Source organism: Trypanosoma cruzi, genomic scaffold (assembly GCF_000209065.1).
Source record: "Trypanosoma cruzi strain CL Brener 1047053516281 genomic scaffold, whole genome shotgun sequence".
Lineage (NCBI taxonomy): Eukaryota > Euglenozoa > Kinetoplastea > Trypanosomatida > Trypanosomatidae > Trypanosoma > Trypanosoma cruzi.
Genome location: NW_001849484.1, coordinates 60,053 through 78,172, shown reverse-complemented (window position 1 = coordinate 78,172; position 18,120 = coordinate 60,053). Strand labels below are relative to the sequence as shown.

The following is an 18,120-nucleotide window of genomic DNA, read 5'->3' as shown; positions in this document are numbered from 1 at the left end:
AAAAAAAAAAAAAAAAAAAAAAAAAAAGGTTTAAGTGGAGAATTAGACGTTGGCAACAGGGGTGGGAAATAACTGGAGAATCTCCCCCCTAAAATAACTTCTTTTTTTTTTTGTGTGTGTGAGGGGGAAAAGGCGGTGCGTCGTCCGGCTGTTTTGCCCCCAAACGAAATATTTGCCCGCACATCTTCACATCTTTGCGTGCACGAACGCCTACACGAAAAGATGGACGGGAGCAAAAAAAGAAAAAAGGGGGGAAAATCCCGCGCAACAGCCCAAACGTCAGTCAACAAAATCCCTCCTTTTTTTTTTTTTTAATGTCTTTTCCCCAACCAAAAAAAAAAAAAAAAAAGAAAAAAAGGAAACACACACACACAGATACATATATATATATATATATATGGCGTCATTACCATTTTAAAAAGACTATTTAAATCTCATAATGATGCCAACAATAACAATGATAAAAGGCCATTGACTTCCGATGATTCTTCATTTATTTATTTATTTATTTATTTTTTCTTTTGTTTCTTTACAGAAACACAAATATGTATGTAATACCAATTGCCAACACACATACACACACACAAAAGAAGAAAGAAGAAAAAAAAAAAATAAATAATAAATCATATGCAACTATATAAATATCACCCGTATATATATATACATATACGTACATACATGCATGCATGCGTATATATATATATGTATATAACCCGGTATCCTTAATTCCTTATGCACACGTGACACAATAAGGAAAACAAAGAAAAAAGACAAAGAAAAAAAAAAAAAAAAAAAAAACAACAACTACAAACCAACCAACAAAATAAATAAAAAAATAATATCCACAGAAAAAGGGAGATGTCTCTCCCTCTCTCTCTCCCCCCCCCCCCCCGGTATTTATTTATGCATGCAACACCCCCCTTGGGACCTGCCACTCAAAACAAAACTTCGACATCAACGCAGCTCGAGTTATTCGACCAAAAGACATCCCATCGATACTTCCCCCTTCGCCTCGCTATGCATGTATTGATATAAAATAAATATTTTATATTCCCACCATTTCCCCCTTCCCCCGCTTTTTTTTTTTCTTTTTCTTCCCCCTCGTCTTTACTCACAAAAATAATAAAAATAAATAAATAAATAAATATAATTCCTTTTTTTTTTTTTTTTCTTTTCTACTCCAACTGCTTGCCCACATCAACTTGTCAACAACAACAAAAAACATTACTCCCTCTCATTTGTGTGCATTCACGCAGTCCATTACCATCGCACGAAATGGGGAGGGGGACATAAACGCACACCGCGCCACCGCCACAAACAAAAACAAAAACAAAAGCAAAAACAAGAAAAATAAGTGCAAAAAAAAAACAACCAAACAAACAAAAGAACAAAAGGGAGGAATAGCAGCCGGGAATCAGAGAAGCACGCAGGGGTTCAATGCAGCCGGGACTCCCCAATTGTAAGGGCGGAAAAGAAAAGAAGAGAAGTGAACACCAACAAGGAGGTATATATATATATGCACTGGAAGAACCAAAAACAAAAACAAAAAGAAGAAAGAAACAAAAATTAAAAAATACACAAGTCACACAAAAATAAATATACCCCTAACGAAAGAAAGAAAGAAAGAAAAAAGAAAATTCCTCCTCCTCCTCTTCTTCCCAAGATAAATAAATAAATAAATAAATATATATATATATGTGTGCATATACTTATATATATATATTTCATTCGTATACGCCCAACATGCCTCATTATTACCAAATATATATATATATATATATATATATATATATATTTCATTTCCGCACACACACACAGAGAGAAAGAGAGAGAGAGAGGAGAGGCAAACAAACAAACAAAAAGAAAAAAACAACGTCAACCCCTCCTCCCGTTTTTTTTTTTCTTTTCCTGGCAACAAATCCTTCTCGTGTTAAAACCTCCGCATCACTCTCTTTCTTTATCCACTCCGTCCAAATTGTGAGAAGTCCTCCTATCCTCTTGACATCATTTAATTCGTCTTCTCTTCCGTTCTTTTTTTTTTTTCCTTTGTAAATATGCTTGCGTTTTTCCAATCATTTAGCTTCTCCTCCTCCTCCTCTTTTGAGTGACTCTTGTGTCCCCGCAACTCCACACTTATTTATGATTATTATTATTATTTTTTTCTTCGTGTTTGTGCCACCACTCAAAATCATGATGATGCCGTACACACATTTGCGTGCGTATGCACGTGCCGTGAGGAATGGCGTGTACACACACAAACACAGTAGGCCTCAGTAGAATCTCCTTTTCTTGTCTCCTCCTTCTCCTCCCCACCCCTGACACTTCCCACTTTCCTTCTGCCTTCGGCGGAGGAGAGAGAGGGGCGAGGGTGGCGGCAAGTTTATTTCACACTACGCCGAGATTTGAGATCTGGTCCGCCGGCTCTCTTTTTCTTCGCTTACTTTCAAGCAGCAACAAATGCTCCCGTTCTGCGAGGTCACGTGGGGTAGGCCAGAGATTTTTCTGGAAGCACAACACCGTCAGGTCAACGATAAAAATCAGGCTTCCAAACAGCAGCAGCTGGTACAACCAGAATTTCGCCCCTGACATAAGAACGTAACTCTGCCAGTATGTCGACAGGTCGCCGATACGAGGAAAAGCGGAATAAATGGTAAAAAAGGCAAACACAACAATAACTGAAAGAATAATCCCTAAAACCTGCAGCAATTGCCAATACCGTATTTGTAGGGCAAAACGGCCCAGTACGACCGACACCAGCACGAAGAGACTCATGGAACCCACCATAATACCGTAAATATCGTGTTGACGATTGTAGTCACCATTTACCATCGTCGGGTAAATCACATAAAATATGACGCATGCATGAAACGCGGCCTCGAGGAACCATCGCAGAAACACAACGCAGCTAAAATACAGCCCGTGAGAAAGGGGCGTGAAGAGGTCGGGGCGATGAGTCAATACTTCAGAGGGGAGATCCTTTTCAAATATGCCCATAAAGAATGGTGGAATACTCGTCATCATGACGTTGTAAAACGTTAAGAACCATCCGTCAAAAAGTGTGAGCCCTGAAAATCCACAGTAAAAGGCAAAAATAAACTGCATAAAGGACAACGTAAAGTTTTTGTAGAAACTCACTACAATACAGCTCGCATTACGGACAAGCGAATAGCGCCCATGAACGGCACAAAGTCGAAGAAGATCTCTGAAGCGTGGAATGGCGTAGTCAGCAGCGAGGGCTGCTTGGGCCCCTTCAAGGCCAATAATACCGATACCAAGGCGGGCTTCTTGAATCATGGAGACATCATTTGCACCATCACCAATGGCAAGGGCGGTAAAGCCAGTCAATTTTTGAAACATGCGCACAATTTCTGCCTTTTGCAATGGCGTGAGTCGACAACAGACGGCCGAACTAACGCACTTGGACAGCCTGACAAACAATTCAAAGTAGTGCTCCATAACCACACCAAGAGACGTACCATCAATAACGAGAGTACACCGGACACCCTCTCTTCGTCCACGTTCCAAGTGCAATTCCACCTGATGTAAATCGGCGCCAATTTTTTCGATCGCCTCAGGATCTTTTGGATCAAGTGAGCCCAGATCAACATGCACAACATAGTCCCTCCGTGGGTCAAGCAGAGATGAGGTCGCGGCAATCGTCACGGCTGTCTCCCGCTTATCGCCGGTGAGCATCCACATCATTACACCCGCCTCACGAAAAAACGAAACCGTTTCAGGCACCTCCTCCTGCAACTTGTCTTCAATGGCGGTGGCTCCAAGCAGTCGAAGCTCCTGTTCAATCTCTCCACACAGCCTGTCCACGGCTTCATTGCGTCGTACAAGCACTTTCCCAGCGGCTAAAAAGCGTGTGTTCCACTCACTAAACATCTCGGACGTGAGATCACGGGTGGCGATAAGAAGCGTGCGTAAGCCTTGTTCTGCCATATCCAAAAGACTCTGTGACAGAATTTGCATATACTCCTGAACATCTTCTTCATCCGCGGTCCGGGATCCTACTGAACTATCAGCACCCTTCGTAAAAAGTATGATTCGATCTGTATTGCGTTCTTGTACAATGATACTCATCATTTTTCTCTCAGGCGTAAACTCCAAGGTGGCAAGAATGTCATACACTCTCCTCTCCCCTTCCACCTCCACCGTCAAGCAACGTGAATTGCGTTCCAGTAGTCGAAAACCGTGCTCTGCTGCTGTCGTCACCAGTGCGACTTCGTCGGGAGAACCTCCCTCATACACCACACCAAGGGGGGCGTCGGCATCGGGAAACGGTTGAATTGTATGACAAATAGCCAATGCAAGAAAATACTCCTCCGCGGCAGTACGAACGACCCCCTTTCGCTGAAGTAATTCCAATGAAAAACTATGGTTTTCATTATAAATTAAGTGACCCTTGATATCACCCATTTTAAATTTCATAGCATTCTCTGTCAATGTGCCGGTCTTGTCGGTAAAAATATAACGTACCATCGCAAGCTGTTCATTCAAGTTTGACGTGTTTGGTTTGCAACGGCGCCATCTTCCATTGACCATCTCCATCATTTTATTGTCCCGTCTTATCCAATACGCCTGAATAACCTTGCATAGTTCGATAGTGACGAACAGTGAGATGGGAATAAGGTAGCTGAGCAACACAAAGTAAGTAAGGTAGCTCAAAAACCATTGGGCGGCCTTTCCATGACCCTCCAAGTACCACCGAATGTACCAGTGGTTTTTGTGTCGGCCGTTCCACCACACCGAAAGTGAGCAAAGCAGGAAAAGAAACACGTTTTGTAACACAAATACAATAATGATCAAAATGTTTAGCTTCAAGTCCAAATCGGATGATTTGGGAGGCCGTTTCCTCAGGTTACGGAACATCTTGGTGTCGACACCGGCGTAAATAACAAATCCCCACAGCCAATCCGTCTTGCGAAGAATGCAGCCGCGGTACAAAAACTGATTGATATCTACGGCGTAATCCTTCCCGTCAATTTCAATCCGACCGGTCCATGCCAATAGTCCAGGTTCAGGGGGTACCGTGTACATTGTGATTTGTGCTGCATTCAGACCTTCTGGCGAACAAAGTGATCGTGTCACTTCAATCGACTTGCGACCTTTAAGACTCGTCTCACCGTCTAAATTGCATGTGTCAATAAATACTTGTCCCTCCTCCGTGTGAGAGGACAAGTAAAATATATCGGCCCGCACCTCCTCTCCATTATGCACACGCACTATATCTCCCGCTCGCAGATCTCGACTCGCAACTTTTTCCAACTTTCCATTCACAAGAATATCCACCAAAATGGAATTGGCCTTTCTGTCCGCACGATGACGCTTAAACTCCTCCACCGCCTCCTTGACCATCGCCACCCCAATCACAAATACAAGCGGGGCGATGGCTGTTGCAGGGCTTATTGGGGATACACCGGGGATGAGGGCAAGAATCATACAAATAAGAAAATAAAAGTTGCTGACTTTTCTGAATTGCATAAGTAATCCCAGTGGAAGAAATGTCAAAAGTGTGTATTGCGTCGTCCTAATAAAATTGTCCGGGTAATTGTAGGGCGCGTTGGCTTTTCGATCGTTCATGTGCACAACAACCTCCACATGCTCATCGTCATCCAATTCGTCCTCGTCACGCTTGCAGCCACAGCACCATGCACAACCCCTCACTTTCCCATAGACCATGATCTTCTATCACTAAAAACAAAACAAGAAACAAACAAGTAAAAAAAAAAAAAAAAAAAAAAACAAAGGGATGTCGGCCGTCCTCAAGTATATTTACTTCTGTGTTTGTTCGTACAGGCGGTATTTGCTGTGCGTGTGTGTGTGTTTTTTTTTTCCAAAAATTTTTGTAACCAAACACACACAAACTCCTCCCGTTTCCTTCACCCTAAATTCTTTTTTTGTTGTTGTTGTTCTCTTTTCTTCTTTTTTTTTTTTTGCTTCTGTGCTTTCCGCTTCCAGTCGTTCTCAATCGGTACTTCCAGTTCTGAAGAAACAATTCCAATGGCAAAGCACGAGAAGTGTGTTTACCGTTTTTTTTTGTTTTTTGTTTGTTTTTCGTCTTCCCTTTTTTGTCGTTGCTCTCTTGGTTCCACTGCTTCCTTCTCTGCCTGCCTACGAATAAGGAATATGCCACGGGAGGCCCTTGGAGGTGCAGAAGGAAAGGGGAGGGGAGGAAAAGAAAAAAGAAAACAGATGAAAGAGTTAAGAGAAACAGTAAAAAAAAAGAAAAGAAAAGAAAAAAGGCAGGTGCTAAAGTGCACGACAGCAGTCGTCTTAAGCACACACATACACACACAAAACAAAAACAAAAACAAAAACAAAAATGTGGATATGAAGCGTGGAAGGCGCTCACAGTCGGAGAAATTCACTCCAAAGCCATCGCATGCGCCGGCAGCGTCATCACCGCCATGTGACCCTTTTGATCCTTCAGAGCAACACGACCACGCCCTTCCATGAAATCCTGCAGGAGCGTCAGCGCCACCGCTGGTGCGAGAGGCACAAACCCACGCCGCTCATAAGCCGCCACTACATCCGCACCGCCCTCTAGAGTGCGTGGACCGTCGTTTACACTATCAACACCAGAGTTACGAGACTCATTCAAATCATCCCTGCAATGATTTTCCCCACCATCCTCATCGCTCCGTCTGCGCTTCCTCATGATGCGTGAGGATAAGAGTTCCGGTAAAAGAGGGGGCAAACACTTGGCCGCATTTTCCCGACAAGTCTCCAGCGCAGCAGTCATTTTTGCTTCAGATGCAAAAGCCACGGCAGTGACACCATCAGAGAGCTCGCAGCGGGCGACGACACCATCAAGGGTGTCGACCACAGAGGAAGAGACAGTTGCACACACGGAGTATGCGTAGTGTGCGAGCTGTGGCGGTAACGGCTGGGGGATAAACAGGTTATTTTCCCCCGTGTCAAGACGACTGGCACGCTTCACGTGGATCGACAGCTCATGAAATGTCGGTGTTGGGCCCTCCCCCAGCCGTCGAAGTACATCCGCGGCCGTCGCCTCGTCACTGAAGTGCACGTAGGCGTGTCCCTTGTGTGTCCCGCTGTGTGATCCCTGCAGCAACTGAATATGAACGGCCTCAGGGAAAAGTTTTGCGAGAAACTCCTCAACCTCCTTCGCAGGGACACTCTTGGAAAGCCTGGAAACAAACAGCCTCACTGTCATGCTCAAACAAAAGGAGGGGAAAAAAAGAAGATTAAAATCCCTCGCCTTTTCAATTGTAAAACAAAAAAAAAAAAAAAAAAAAAAAAGTAAATAATAAAAAGGCACTGAAATTCAAATACGAAAAGAGCAGAAGAAAACAAACGAGGCACCTAACCCATTCCCACGCACACACACACAAAAAAAAAATAGTAATAATAATCGCAAGCCACCACCGCAACACAACAGGTATGAAACAGGGGGGAAAAAAAAATAAATAAATAAATAACAGGGACAAAAAAACAAAAAGGAATTCTCTGCACTTTCGCTTGTCGACGTTATCAATGTCGCACGCAATCGTCGCGGTTACCTAAAAAAGCGAACTGCCCTGTTTTTTGATTAACCGCCATTTACTTTTTTCCCCTTCCTCCAATCAGCCTTATCCACGCCTTCTCCCACAATTTGTTGCATTTTTTTTTTCTTTTGGTTGATTTGGGTGTTGCCTGTCAACGTCACTTTTTTCGGAGCCTCGAGAGGATTTCTTCATTTTGCGCTTCGATACGACTGTTCTGCTGCCGCAAACGCTCCAAATCAGACAAAATAACGTTGAAGGACGCGGAGGAAATGTCACTGCTGGCGATGCTGCCGGCGCTGTCAGGCCGCCGCGGCTGACGGGATTGAACTCGGGCATACAGACGGCTTAAAGTGTTAAACATCTCCTCCACCGTCTCAGCATCAATGTTCTCCGCACCATTCACGACACCTTCTTGGTCTTGTTGCTCGTAAGCCTCGGCAAGATCAATAAGCGCATCGCGAATCTCGCACGAGCGAACCCTCACACAACTCGACGAGCTGGAAGCCGCAGAAGGGAACTTTGCTGGGGCACCATTCAACGCCACAGGGTCCTGGTGTAAATGCTGCCGCAGTTCTTCGTTCTCATTGGAGTCGATATTCACAACATCATCCTCCGGTGTTTTTGTCGGGCTTATCGATGGCTGCCCTTTTCGTGCAGGACTTCGCACTCCGTATGTGGGGGCATCCGCAAATTTCACCTTTTCCCGCTCGTTTTCGAGGAGGTTGGCGGTAATTGACGGAGTCAGCGTCGCCTCGCTCTCAGCAACGGTGCGCATGTTGAAATTCAGCGTGGTATCCATAGAAGTAAGAGCCGACAGCTCCACCATAGAGGTGGTTACGGCCACATCGGGTGCTTCTACGGCGCTAACGACATATGGCAGCTCCGTTGGTGCACCGTCGTTTTCCCACCCTCGTAAAGAGGGAATTTTTTGATCTGCCGACCCCGACGGTATCTGAAGAATGCTGTTCCCCCGCGCCAGAATTAGCACCCCACTGGAACTCGTTGTCGTTGTAGAATTTTGTCTTAAAGATGACAACATCGCAGTGTTCGTCTTCTTTTGGCCTTTCTCACGTTCCTTTTGTGTGCGTCGGGTTGTTTCGTAGTAACCGTGGAGTTCCTGAAAACGGGACTGCAGCTCGGTATTCGTTGGAACATCACATGAAAGCGAGCGCCTCACGCCACCGTGCTCACTCTGCTGTCGCGGCACCCGCTTGACGTCAGCTTTCAACGCGGACTCCAGTTTACTAAGCCGGTATACGGAAACCAGACCTCTCGACTCACACGTCACCAACGAACCCCCGTCCGCAGTGAAGCCAACGGAAATGATATTGGCGGAGTGAAAAGCACTTGCGTCCCGTTGAAGGGGGAGTTGGGCCACCGACTGTCTGTCCTTAAGAGAAACAACGGACAGTGTCCCCTCGCTGCGTAAAGCGACAAGATCACCATTGGGAGAGGCAACCACCTCCTTTAGCGCCGTCACTCGCAGAGGTTCTCCGACACGCTGCATCGTACCGGGGTCTAACACCACGCAGGAGTGACGATGGATCACCAACAGCATGCTTCCGGTGACTTCAAAAGAGATGATATCTTCAGCCATGCTGACATTTTTCCCTGTCTTTAGGTTGGCAACCAGATGCGTTGACGCGGCACAAACTGCACCGGCCACAGATACCAATTTTGTCAGCGGCGTCTTAAACCCCGTCAACCGCGTCACTTGCAGTCCTTGAAGAATAAATTCATCTTTAGCTTTCCACTGCCCTTTAAAGTAGAATAAACTATTATCCAAGGAAAGGCTAACAAACTGATCCTCTTCATGAATGGCCAGGCTCGTAAGAGGCTCATCGACGCCAAGACGGCAAAGTTCACGTTCCAAGTTGGGCATAATCGCAACAATTTCGTAGGCAGAAGAGTCGTATACCAACAGCACCCCAAGAGTGCTGTGATGAACAGCGCATGTACTTTCAATAGTCATGTTTGAATTTCTCCAATGACTTGTGTCATACAGCCGTAAACGCTGTGGAGACCACAAACAGAGCGTGTCTACGGTTAAGGGGATCCAGCGTAGCGGGCCCTCATCCGGCAATACGGGAGTGTACTGATCAACTCGATGAAACGACAGCCTCGAGTTCCCACTAATGGGCCTAATGACGCGGTACCGCGACATATCTCCCCCGCTAAAAAAAAACACAGCTCGCTCCTTCCCACACACAGCCGCCCCGGTGCATAGCGAGTCCATCAGTCGTGTCAGAAGCGACAAGCTCACAACGGTGGAGGGCCCACTTTGTTTGATCTTGCCGTGAAACTCCCATTTGTCAGAGGAGAAAAAGCGGACCAACGACCCACAGACAATGATGTTGTCCGCAATGCGGTACGCGGCAGTGGCGGGGCACACTTTACAATCCATCCACTTGACGGGTGCTCCATTACGGCAGTCAAATGACACCAAAAATCCCACGGTGGTTACAACCGTCAGCGAGTCCTCACCTCCTCTGGGTGGAACAATTGCAACAAACTCAGCATCCCGCAACTCGTTCACGATACTGCAGTTTTTGCTCAATACCGTAAAAACTGTCGTTTCGCCCTTTTCTGTCCTTGTGTTTTCCCTGCCGCCACTAGCACTCGGATGCCCATTCGCATTGACCCCACCCTCTCCATGTGGTTTCACTGTCCACAGCGTCACCTCCCGTTGCGTGCAGGAGGCAAATCCAAAGATGCCTGGTAACGCCACAATAGCATCAAGAGCATCCGCAGATCCCCGCCACAGCAGTGTCCGTGCGTTTGCGTCCCACAGAGATAGTTTAAAACGTTCCTTAGAGAGATCTTGAGAGCCGCAAGAAACCACAAGTACGTCTGAAAGCTTCTCGTATCCATCGATAAAACAAGCTGAAAAAACATTTTCACCCGTGATTTGCCTTGGGAGTCTCGTGGTTTTGCTACTAAGAGTGGGATTCGACGCGGTGGTCAAGTACAGGCCATCATGAGCAGTTCCAATACACAACAGTTCTTTTGTTTGGTGTAACACAATCACCGATAGCTTTTCTTCAGCCCCGAGAAACACGATCCGCATTGCAGCAATAAAGTCCTCTTCTCGCAATGAGTGCTGCTCCGTGCTTTCGTCTTGCAGGGCACACACAACCATCATGTCTGGGGCGCACCCATACGCCAGCCACTTGCCATCACCACCCACAGATACCAACGAGGGTGAACGGACAGCGTGGCCGGTGACCATTGAGGCCCGTTGCATCCTTACCCCTCTTCTTATTGTGTATTGTTGTTGCTGTTGCTGTTTCTCCCCCTACAGGGGGGTTGGAGAGACAAAAAGACACTCTCCGCGAAAAAAAAAAAAAAAAAAAAAAAAAAAAAAGAAAAAAGAAATCAAATTGGGAAGCGAATCCCACAGCAGAACCAACAAAGGAGGAAGAGAAAGAGAGAAGGGCGTGAATTATATATGAATGGAGGAAAAACAGTAACCCACACACACGCGCAAACCAACCGTAGAGGATTAAAGAGGCGGCATCACAGTATTTGCCGCATTTCCTCCGCGACAGGATCCCCTGATTGAAGAAAAAGCTCAAACGCCCGCTGTGCACTGCACACGTTGCACTTGTGAAGCTCTACACTGACGCTAGGGTCTGTCGACACAAGTAGCACACATGTACAATTTGTAAAGGGGTGAAGCAGCGCAGTGAAGGTATCCGTAGTGATCTGAAACCCATCAAGGCTCGTCGAATTGTTCATGCAACTCAACTTAAAATGTTTCACCGTCTCACTAACTTCCGTCGTTCGAAACTCGCACCCCGGTGAGCAAAACGCATTGCCATCGGTATCGACGTATGTGTCTTTGTTTTTGTTCTTTTTACTACTGCCTGCATCACCTGCAAATATTTCATCGGCATCTGTTCGGCTAACGTGTGTCAGGCACAGAAATGTGCTACGCTCATACAGAGCCACCTCCATCGCGTTGCAGCCAATGAGCAGTTTCTTCATCTCTTCCATGAGGACATCCCGGTGGGGTATGAGGGAGCGCACAACACTGCTGTACGCAAAATACAGCGAGTCCGACCAGATGCTCGTGGCAAAGAACTGAATGTTGCATGTACACTCGTCACCTTCAATTCGCGAGAGAATCTCCGCCTTCCTCGACTCAAAAATACTTTCACGAAGTTCCTTAGCGATGAGATCCATCTTATGCAACAGCACAAATATCTTCGCATGCGGGCTGTATTGTCGAATGTAATGCATGGCAGACTGAAAGTATTCCAACATCTCCGGCCGGCTCCAATCCGTTGACATCCCCCCATACGTGTCATTGCTCTCGCGGCTCATGCTGTTGATGTCAAACACAAAAAGCATCACACTGACACTGCGGAATATGTACTCCTTCTGGCGGTTGAGGTACTCCGCCACGTAGCGGTGCTGCCCACCGCAGTCCCACAGGTTGAGGTATAGGTTGTTAAACATGCGCACTTGGCTCTGGTCCAGCGAGATGGAGATACCCAGCCGTAAGACGTCACGTGGTAAATAATTGTCAAAGATGATGCTTCGCATGCACGTTTTCCCGGCCCCACCAGGCCCCATCAGTAGAAGCTTCTGGATTTGGTCCTGCATGACCCCCTCCTCCTCCACCCCCTAGCGATCCACTTGCCCAGTTCATGAGTGAAACATCAACCGGAAAAGAGAATAATGTGGGAGGAGGGGTGCAAAAAAAAAAAAAAAAGAAAGAAAGAAAGAAGAGAAAAGAAAAAAAAAAAAAAAAACAGGTATGTTAATTGTGAGTCATTGCCAACACGGCAGTTTACATTACATTCGCCGCCCACCATCTTCACCAATTCCCTCCCTTTCTTTATCCTTCTTTCGTAAAATAATAATAATAATTTATTTATTTGTATTTAAACAACAAAAACAACATCAAAAAAAAAAAAAAAAAAAAAACGGTCGCCACCACACACCATCACCACCCCCCACACACGCAATGTCTCTCCTATTCACACACACACACACACACACATAATATATTTATATATGAATAATGTATATGGCAATATAAATATAAATATGTACAACAAATCCTTTTACTCTTCTACTCCCAACAGCCCCTTCTTTTTTTTATTCGTCACGAAACAACAAAACAAAGAAAAACAAAAACAAAAAACAAAAAACAAAACAAAAAACAAAAAAAACAAAAACAAAACAAAAACAAAAAAAAAGAAAAAAAAAGAGTTGATGGCGATTTCATGTCACCGACACTTCCAGGAGTGACACAAATGTTGTGCCAAAGCCACCCATGTGTGATGGATGCTTCCCCACACATTAACTGATCTCACCCCCCCTCCCTCCCCCTACTGAAGCTTCATTTCCTTGTTGTTTTCACTATTCTGTTCACCACAAACAAGGGCACCATTAAATAAATAAATAAATAAATATATCTAAATTTATTTATTTGCTGCAACACCAACTGCAGAAAGCCCGAGGAACCCGTTTCCCTCACATGTACCACAATGACAACAGTGCCACCGTCCATGTATGCCCTTTATTTGGATATAAATCATAACTGCACACACACACACACACAGAGAGAGAAAGAAACAAAAGAATATATGTAAAGGGAGTTGCTATAAGCCCCCCCAACAAACAAAATTAACATGGAAGTATCGTCCTGGGATGCATCATTCCTTGTGACATGTTCCCCATACGCCCTGGCGGAAGCAAACGGCCCAAAGCGTAGAGCGGCACAAGAAATATGTATTTGTTTCATATCGGAATATCACGAGAGACGCAGTCACTTACAGTTGCCTCCAGGCACATACGGGGAGGGCAGATGAGACATGTAATCGCAGTACGCAGTGCACATACACGCAAAAAAAAAAAAAAAAAAAAAAAAAAAAGGGGAAATGAAGGAACTTTTCTTGTGTGTGTTTGTGTGCGTGTGGGGTAAAAAGTACGGCGGATCCTTTTTTTTTTTTTTGTTGGGAGACGAGAGACGGAAAAGGGGGCGGGTGAGCGGAAGGGCCAAAAACAAAACGGCACCACCCCCCCCCCAAATAATAAAATACAAAAAGAAAAAAATGGAAACTTAAAACCCCGCACGCGCACAAAAAAAAAAAAAAAAAAAGTAATAAAAATAATGAACTAAAATTTGGTGGCAGGAGCAAACTGCATGGGCCCTCGCAGCCCCCCCCTCTCTCTTTTTTCACGGCAAACAGACACCTCGCCAGGCACAAACACAAAAACACACACATTTCTCTTCTTCTTTTCACAGTCCATTGCTTGCTGTACACCTTATACGCCCCCCGCCCCACCACCTCAGAAACAAAGCAACCAAAAGAAGAAGAAAAAAAAAAAAAAAAAAAAAAAAAAAAAGAATGAAAAAAGCGTCCAAAAACATTAACAGGATAGAAAAAACAAAACAAAAAGAAACAAACAAACAAACGGGCAGCTTAAATGTCTGGCGCCTCCATACCCCTTCACCCAAGCGTACACGCAGATATTCACGCGCTTTACACATTTAGAAAAAACAGAAGGGCGGAAACACGCAAACACACAAAAATACACACACGCCTTTCCCTCTCCCCTCCCCTATTCTACTCACTCCAATGCAACAATAAAAGTAAAGAAAGTGAGATCCCGCATTCTTATTCCATAAACGCTGCAAACACAAACTCCCCGCATGGCTTTGGTGTCTGTGGTGAGCACGCACTAGATTCCACAGCTGATTTAAATTGCCTAAATCGCAGCTCCTCTTCTTCTTCTTTTCCGGCTCCAGATACGTGCATTATCATAATGGCCCCCAAATTGTTGTTAAACCCGCAGTAGTTTGGCACTGAGAAGAGTGTGAGCACCTTTTTCTCGTGGCTCCAGTTATATCCCTGCGAAACAACCTGGTGAGCTCTGCAGATGAAGTCAAATTGGTTCACTTGGCAAAATTCCTGAGTAGCCCTTATACCGAACATGTAGCCACATCCGCGCACATTTCTTTCAAAATACGGTATCACTTCTGTGGGATCGGACCACAAAAGACCATCCACAACCTCGCTAAGGACGTTGTCGAGTACACTGCCGTAGTCTATTCGTTCAATTGTGTTTACAATGTCAAATGCCTCTGAAAGAGGTGGAGAAAGACCTCCGTGCGTGGCAAAAAATCGCATTCTCGGTGTCGTGACCACTGCAGCAAGAGGCAAATAACAGAACACTTCATTGAAACGTACCCAGGGAGCATCACAACCAAATTTCAAATTCACTTCACTATAAAAACCATATATACGAGATGTTTGTGGCTCTTCGTGATTCCCTCGCAGGATATGAATAAGTTGCGGGTACTCCACCTTCAGTGCAAATAGCAGCAAGACCACCTCCACCCCGCACGGCCCCCGATCCACATAATCCCCTAGAAAAAGAAATTTACGGTCCAATCCATCTACATTTAGTTGCTTATCGGACTGCTCCGGTAAAATATGGGAGAGAAGCGCATTGAGATCACCATGAATATCGCCCGCGACCACAAGTGTCTCCTTTTCCTTTAATTGGAGATTTAACAATGTCTTTTCCACCTCCAAGACGGCTCTAACTTCATCGCAAAGCTGGTCCACCACCTCTGTGGTGAAGAACCGTCGCGCCTCGACATCGGCCGAAAGAGGCCTTCCATCTTCCATGGGTTTATTCACGGCTTGTGACACGGGTGATGACGTGCCGGAGCGCAGAATACTATCAATAAGTTCCAAAAAAATGCCTTTTCGCGGAGGTGCAGAAAAAAACAAAGAACGCGGCGAAAGTGTTCCAGCAGAGGAGGTTCCGAGGGGACTCCCATCGCACATCAAACGGCCCAACTCCTTCTCTCCATTCCCCTGTGTCGCCTTGTCCGGGTCGTCGGTGTGCCTTTCCTCCCCGTTTTCGTCAAAGGCGAAAGCGACAGCGCTCTGGCATTCCGGCACTCCTTCCATTTCACACGCAATCCTTCTAACCCTCCCCCCTCCCCCCTAGAGACAGAAGCAGAGACACACACACACAAAAAAAAAAAAAAAAGAAAAAAAAATAATAATAATTAATACTTTTCTTTTTTCTCCTTTTCCTTTTTTATTTTCTATGTTTCAAAGTTATACTCTTCTTATGTTTCAAATCTGTTTTTTTTTTGTTTTTGTTTTTGTTTCGCTCCTGGTGGCGTGTCCTCCTCCTGCCCTTCTAAATCCAGCTGACACGCACAATCAACAAGCAGAGAGAGAGAGAGAGACAAAAGAAAAAAAAAAAAAAAAAAAAAAAAAAGGGTATGAGGCAACCTATCGGAGAGAGAGAGAGAAAGAAAGGAAAAAAGGAGGAAACCCCAAGCGGTGAAGCAACGGAGAAGAAAACAAAACAAAACACAAACACAAAAACTGCAGAAAAAAAAAAGAAAAAATAAAAAAAGACAGAAGTGATAGGCCGCAAAAAGTGCACACGTGTCAGAGGAAAGGCACCAGTAACAGGGAAACACAGCAACAACAAAGTCGGTGTAAAAAAAAAAATAATAATAAATAAAAAAAAAAAAAAAAGGAAATAAAAAGGGGTAAAAGATTGTAGCGGTGGTGAGAAAAAAAAAAAAAAAAAAAACAATTTTATTCATTTTGGGTGCTTCACTTACCAATTTTTTCTTTTCCACTCATTTTTTTTTTTCTTTTTTCTTTCAACGTGTGTCTCTGTATGTTGCCTTTTAACTGACGACTGGCCGCCACCTCTCAGTGTGTGTGTGTTTCCTCTCAATTTCCTTCGCTTTGGTCTCGCGGTGCGCCCCCTTCCCCTCCCCCCTCCTACACCGCGATCGTGCATGTGTGCGCCCCCTGATTCGCTCCTCACATTCCCACCCCCTCTCTCCCCCTTTTTCGCACCTCTTTTTCTTTTTATTTCGTTTTTTTTTTTGTTTTGGCCGCGCACCGCACACGCTTCGCGCTCACGGATTGTTTTCTCGGAACGTTTGTGTTCCGGGCGTCTGTTGCGTTCGCTCCCGATTCTGCCGCTTCTTCTTCTCATTGTCCCTCCCACCCTCCCTCCGCTGCGCCAATCACACATCTTTTCTGTTCATCGTTTTGCTCCTGTTTTTTTTTTTTCTTTCTTTCACTGTTGTTGTTGTTGTTCTTTTTTTTTTTCCGTCTTTTTTATTTTTATTTTGTTTGTTCGTCTGGCCCGCTTCTCCCGTTTTAGTACTTTGAGCCCTCCTCCGGCTGCGGGAGTTTCTTGTTTGCCGGCTGCGCCATCTCGCGCCGCAACTCGGCAAGACAGTTCTCCATCGTGTAGCGGCGCTCCCAGTTCTTAAAAATGTGGAACTTCGTCTTGTCGACCGTGCCGTCCGCATTCACGCACGGCAGATTCACGCGGCTGACAAATTTGATGTGCGGCGGCCTGTTCGGGTAGTCTTCATCGCAGAAGATCTCTAGGGAAAGAATGCGATTCTCAAACGTTGTGCCGGCCGGTCCAACGATGGTCCCGTTCCAGTGATGGAGATAAATGTCGTCCGTGCCGCTAATGCCGACCGACACGTTCTGGTTCGACCCTGTCCCTTTTTCACCCGCCTCAAGTTCCTCCAGCAGACGAAAATTGCGCGGCACCTCCACCATCGTTGCGTATTGTTTGTATGTCTTTAAATGTTACTTTACTTGCCTTGTCCGTGTTTCCCTGATTTTGCTCTTCCTTCCAAATAGAGAGAAAGAGGAAGAGAGAGAGAAAAAAGGACCTCAGAGTGCAACACGCACCGGCATGAAGAAAAAAACAAAAATGTTAGAAAAGAAAAACAAACAAACAGCATATATATATATATATCTGTATGTGTGCCTGTGTTTGTGGGTAAGTGTGCAGAAACAGGTTTGAATGCACGCACCGATTTGTTAATAAGGCTCACAAGGGCAGTTTTGACTCATCAATGCGTAACACTAATAGCAGCAAAGAAAGACAACAATGAAAAGACAAAAAAAAGAAAAAAAGGAAAAAAGGAAAAAAAAGAGAAGGAGAGGAGAGTTGAAGACACGCAACAGTAAGTGATGTGATAGAGAAAAGTCATTCATTCAGTGAAAGAATGCATCCAGGGCGAAATCAAATATGTGTTGGGCACAATAAACACACCGCACAGACAAGACGGGTGAAACCACATTTATGTATATATGTATGTATATCTACCCAATTGTAATGTACACCAATGTGTACTTTTTCTTTTTTTTTTACCCCCCCTTTTTTTTTTCTCTCTCTCTCTCTCCCCGCAGGAAAAGAGGAAGTGACAGAAAAATGTGGCACCCATAACCGTAAACAAACAAACAATCAAACGTGATAATTCTGTAGCCATCTGTCATATCGGCAAACCGCAGAATTGTGCCACAAGTTCTCCATCTTTTCATAAACCACGTGTAGTCACGCAGCGCGGGGCGAGTAGCATCACACCCACCCACACAATCGAATAATAAAAACAACAACAACAAACGCCGATGTTTATATATTAAATAAACACATAAAAATATACTCAATAAAAAAAAAAAAAACATCATCATCCTCTTGCTGCAGTTGTTTACCTCCTTTTCTCTCCTTCTTTCTCTCTTTCCCTCCTCCTTTTCCCACCCCCAAATTTTCTAGTTGTTGTTGTTTTCCTCCTTCC

General features: G+C 44.9%; 6 protein-coding genes across 6 annotated transcripts, besides 45 other annotated features; all 6 read right to left on the bottom strand.

The window, feature by feature from the left end:
- Window positions 1-27: a microsatellite.
- Window positions 1-18,120: a sequence feature (heterozygous, Esmeraldo-like haplotype).
- Window positions 332-362: a microsatellite.
- Window positions 376-399: a microsatellite.
- Window positions 489-532: a microsatellite.
- Window positions 586-623: a sequence feature (T-rich).
- Window positions 652-711: a microsatellite.
- Window positions 755-798: a microsatellite.
- Window positions 821-842: a sequence feature (AT_rich).
- Window positions 1,030-1,052: a sequence feature (AT_rich).
- Window positions 1,127-1,147: a microsatellite.
- Window positions 1,316-1,393: a microsatellite.
- Window positions 1,532-1,566: a microsatellite.
- Window positions 1,610-1,636: a microsatellite.
- Window positions 1,664-1,723: a microsatellite.
- Window positions 1,762-1,795: a microsatellite.
- Window positions 1,817-1,843: a microsatellite.
- Window positions 2,134-2,162: a sequence feature (AT_rich).
- On the bottom strand, window positions 2,386-5,685 carry Tc00.1047053509591.60 (phospholipid-transporting ATPase 1-like protein, putative; the record flags this gene model as incomplete). Its single annotated transcript, XM_804049.1, has 1 exon — window positions 2,386-5,685. One exon carries the CDS (start codon window positions 5,683-5,685, stop codon window positions 2,386-2,388), a length of 3,300 nt encoding a protein of 1,099 aa, XP_809142.1.
- Window positions 5,700-5,752: a sequence feature (T-rich).
- Window positions 5,896-5,941: a sequence feature (A-rich).
- Window positions 6,222-6,245: a microsatellite.
- Window positions 6,302-6,329: a microsatellite.
- Window positions 6,371-7,183, bottom strand: Tc00.1047053509591.50 (hypothetical protein, conserved; the record flags this gene model as incomplete). Its single annotated transcript, XM_804048.1, has 1 exon — window positions 6,371-7,183. One exon carries the CDS (start codon window positions 7,181-7,183, stop codon window positions 6,371-6,373), a length of 813 nt encoding a protein of 270 aa, XP_809141.1.
- Window positions 7,241-7,283: a microsatellite.
- Window positions 7,425-7,448: a sequence feature (AT_rich).
- Window positions 7,672-10,758, bottom strand: Tc00.1047053509591.40 (hypothetical protein, conserved; the record flags this gene model as incomplete). The annotated part of the gene is made up of 1 exon (XM_804047.1): window positions 7,672-10,758. One exon carries the CDS (start codon window positions 10,756-10,758, stop codon window positions 7,672-7,674), a length of 3,087 nt encoding a protein of 1,028 aa, XP_809140.1.
- Window positions 10,849-10,889: a microsatellite.
- Window positions 11,031-12,122, bottom strand: Tc00.1047053509591.30 (ras-family member, GTP-binding protein, putative; the record flags this gene model as incomplete). The annotated part of the gene is made up of 1 exon (XM_804046.1): window positions 11,031-12,122. The coding sequence occupies one exon, from the start codon at window positions 12,120-12,122 to the stop codon at window positions 11,031-11,033; it is 1,092 nt and encodes a 363-aa protein (XP_809139.1).
- Window positions 12,216-12,271: a microsatellite.
- Window positions 12,372-12,408: a sequence feature (AT_rich).
- Window positions 12,425-12,446: a microsatellite.
- Window positions 12,501-12,522: a microsatellite.
- Window positions 12,640-12,731: a microsatellite.
- Window positions 12,916-12,937: a microsatellite.
- Window positions 13,372-13,399: a microsatellite.
- Window positions 13,608-13,640: a sequence feature (AT_rich).
- Window positions 13,835-13,885: a microsatellite.
- Window positions 14,147-15,451, bottom strand: Tc00.1047053509591.20 (phosphoprotein phosphatase, putative; the record flags this gene model as incomplete). The annotated part of the gene is made up of 1 exon (XM_804045.1): window positions 14,147-15,451. The coding sequence occupies one exon, from the start codon at window positions 15,449-15,451 to the stop codon at window positions 14,147-14,149; it is 1,305 nt and encodes a 434-aa protein (XP_809138.1).
- Window positions 15,518-15,543: a microsatellite.
- Window positions 15,630-15,657: a microsatellite.
- Window positions 15,740-15,770: a microsatellite.
- Window positions 15,791-15,918: a sequence feature (CT-rich).
- Window positions 15,999-16,047: a microsatellite.
- Window positions 16,075-16,094: a microsatellite.
- Window positions 16,129-16,168: a sequence feature (A-rich).
- Window positions 16,577-16,653: a sequence feature (A-rich).
- On the bottom strand, window positions 16,679-17,095 carry Tc00.1047053509591.10 (ubiquitin-conjugating enzyme-like, putative; the record flags this gene model as incomplete). The annotated part of the gene is made up of 1 exon (XM_804044.1): window positions 16,679-17,095. One exon carries the CDS (start codon window positions 17,093-17,095, stop codon window positions 16,679-16,681), a length of 417 nt encoding a protein of 138 aa, XP_809137.1.
- Window positions 17,419-17,487: a sequence feature (CT-rich).
- Window positions 17,957-18,007: a sequence feature (AT_rich).
- Window positions 18,038-18,080: a sequence feature (GA-rich).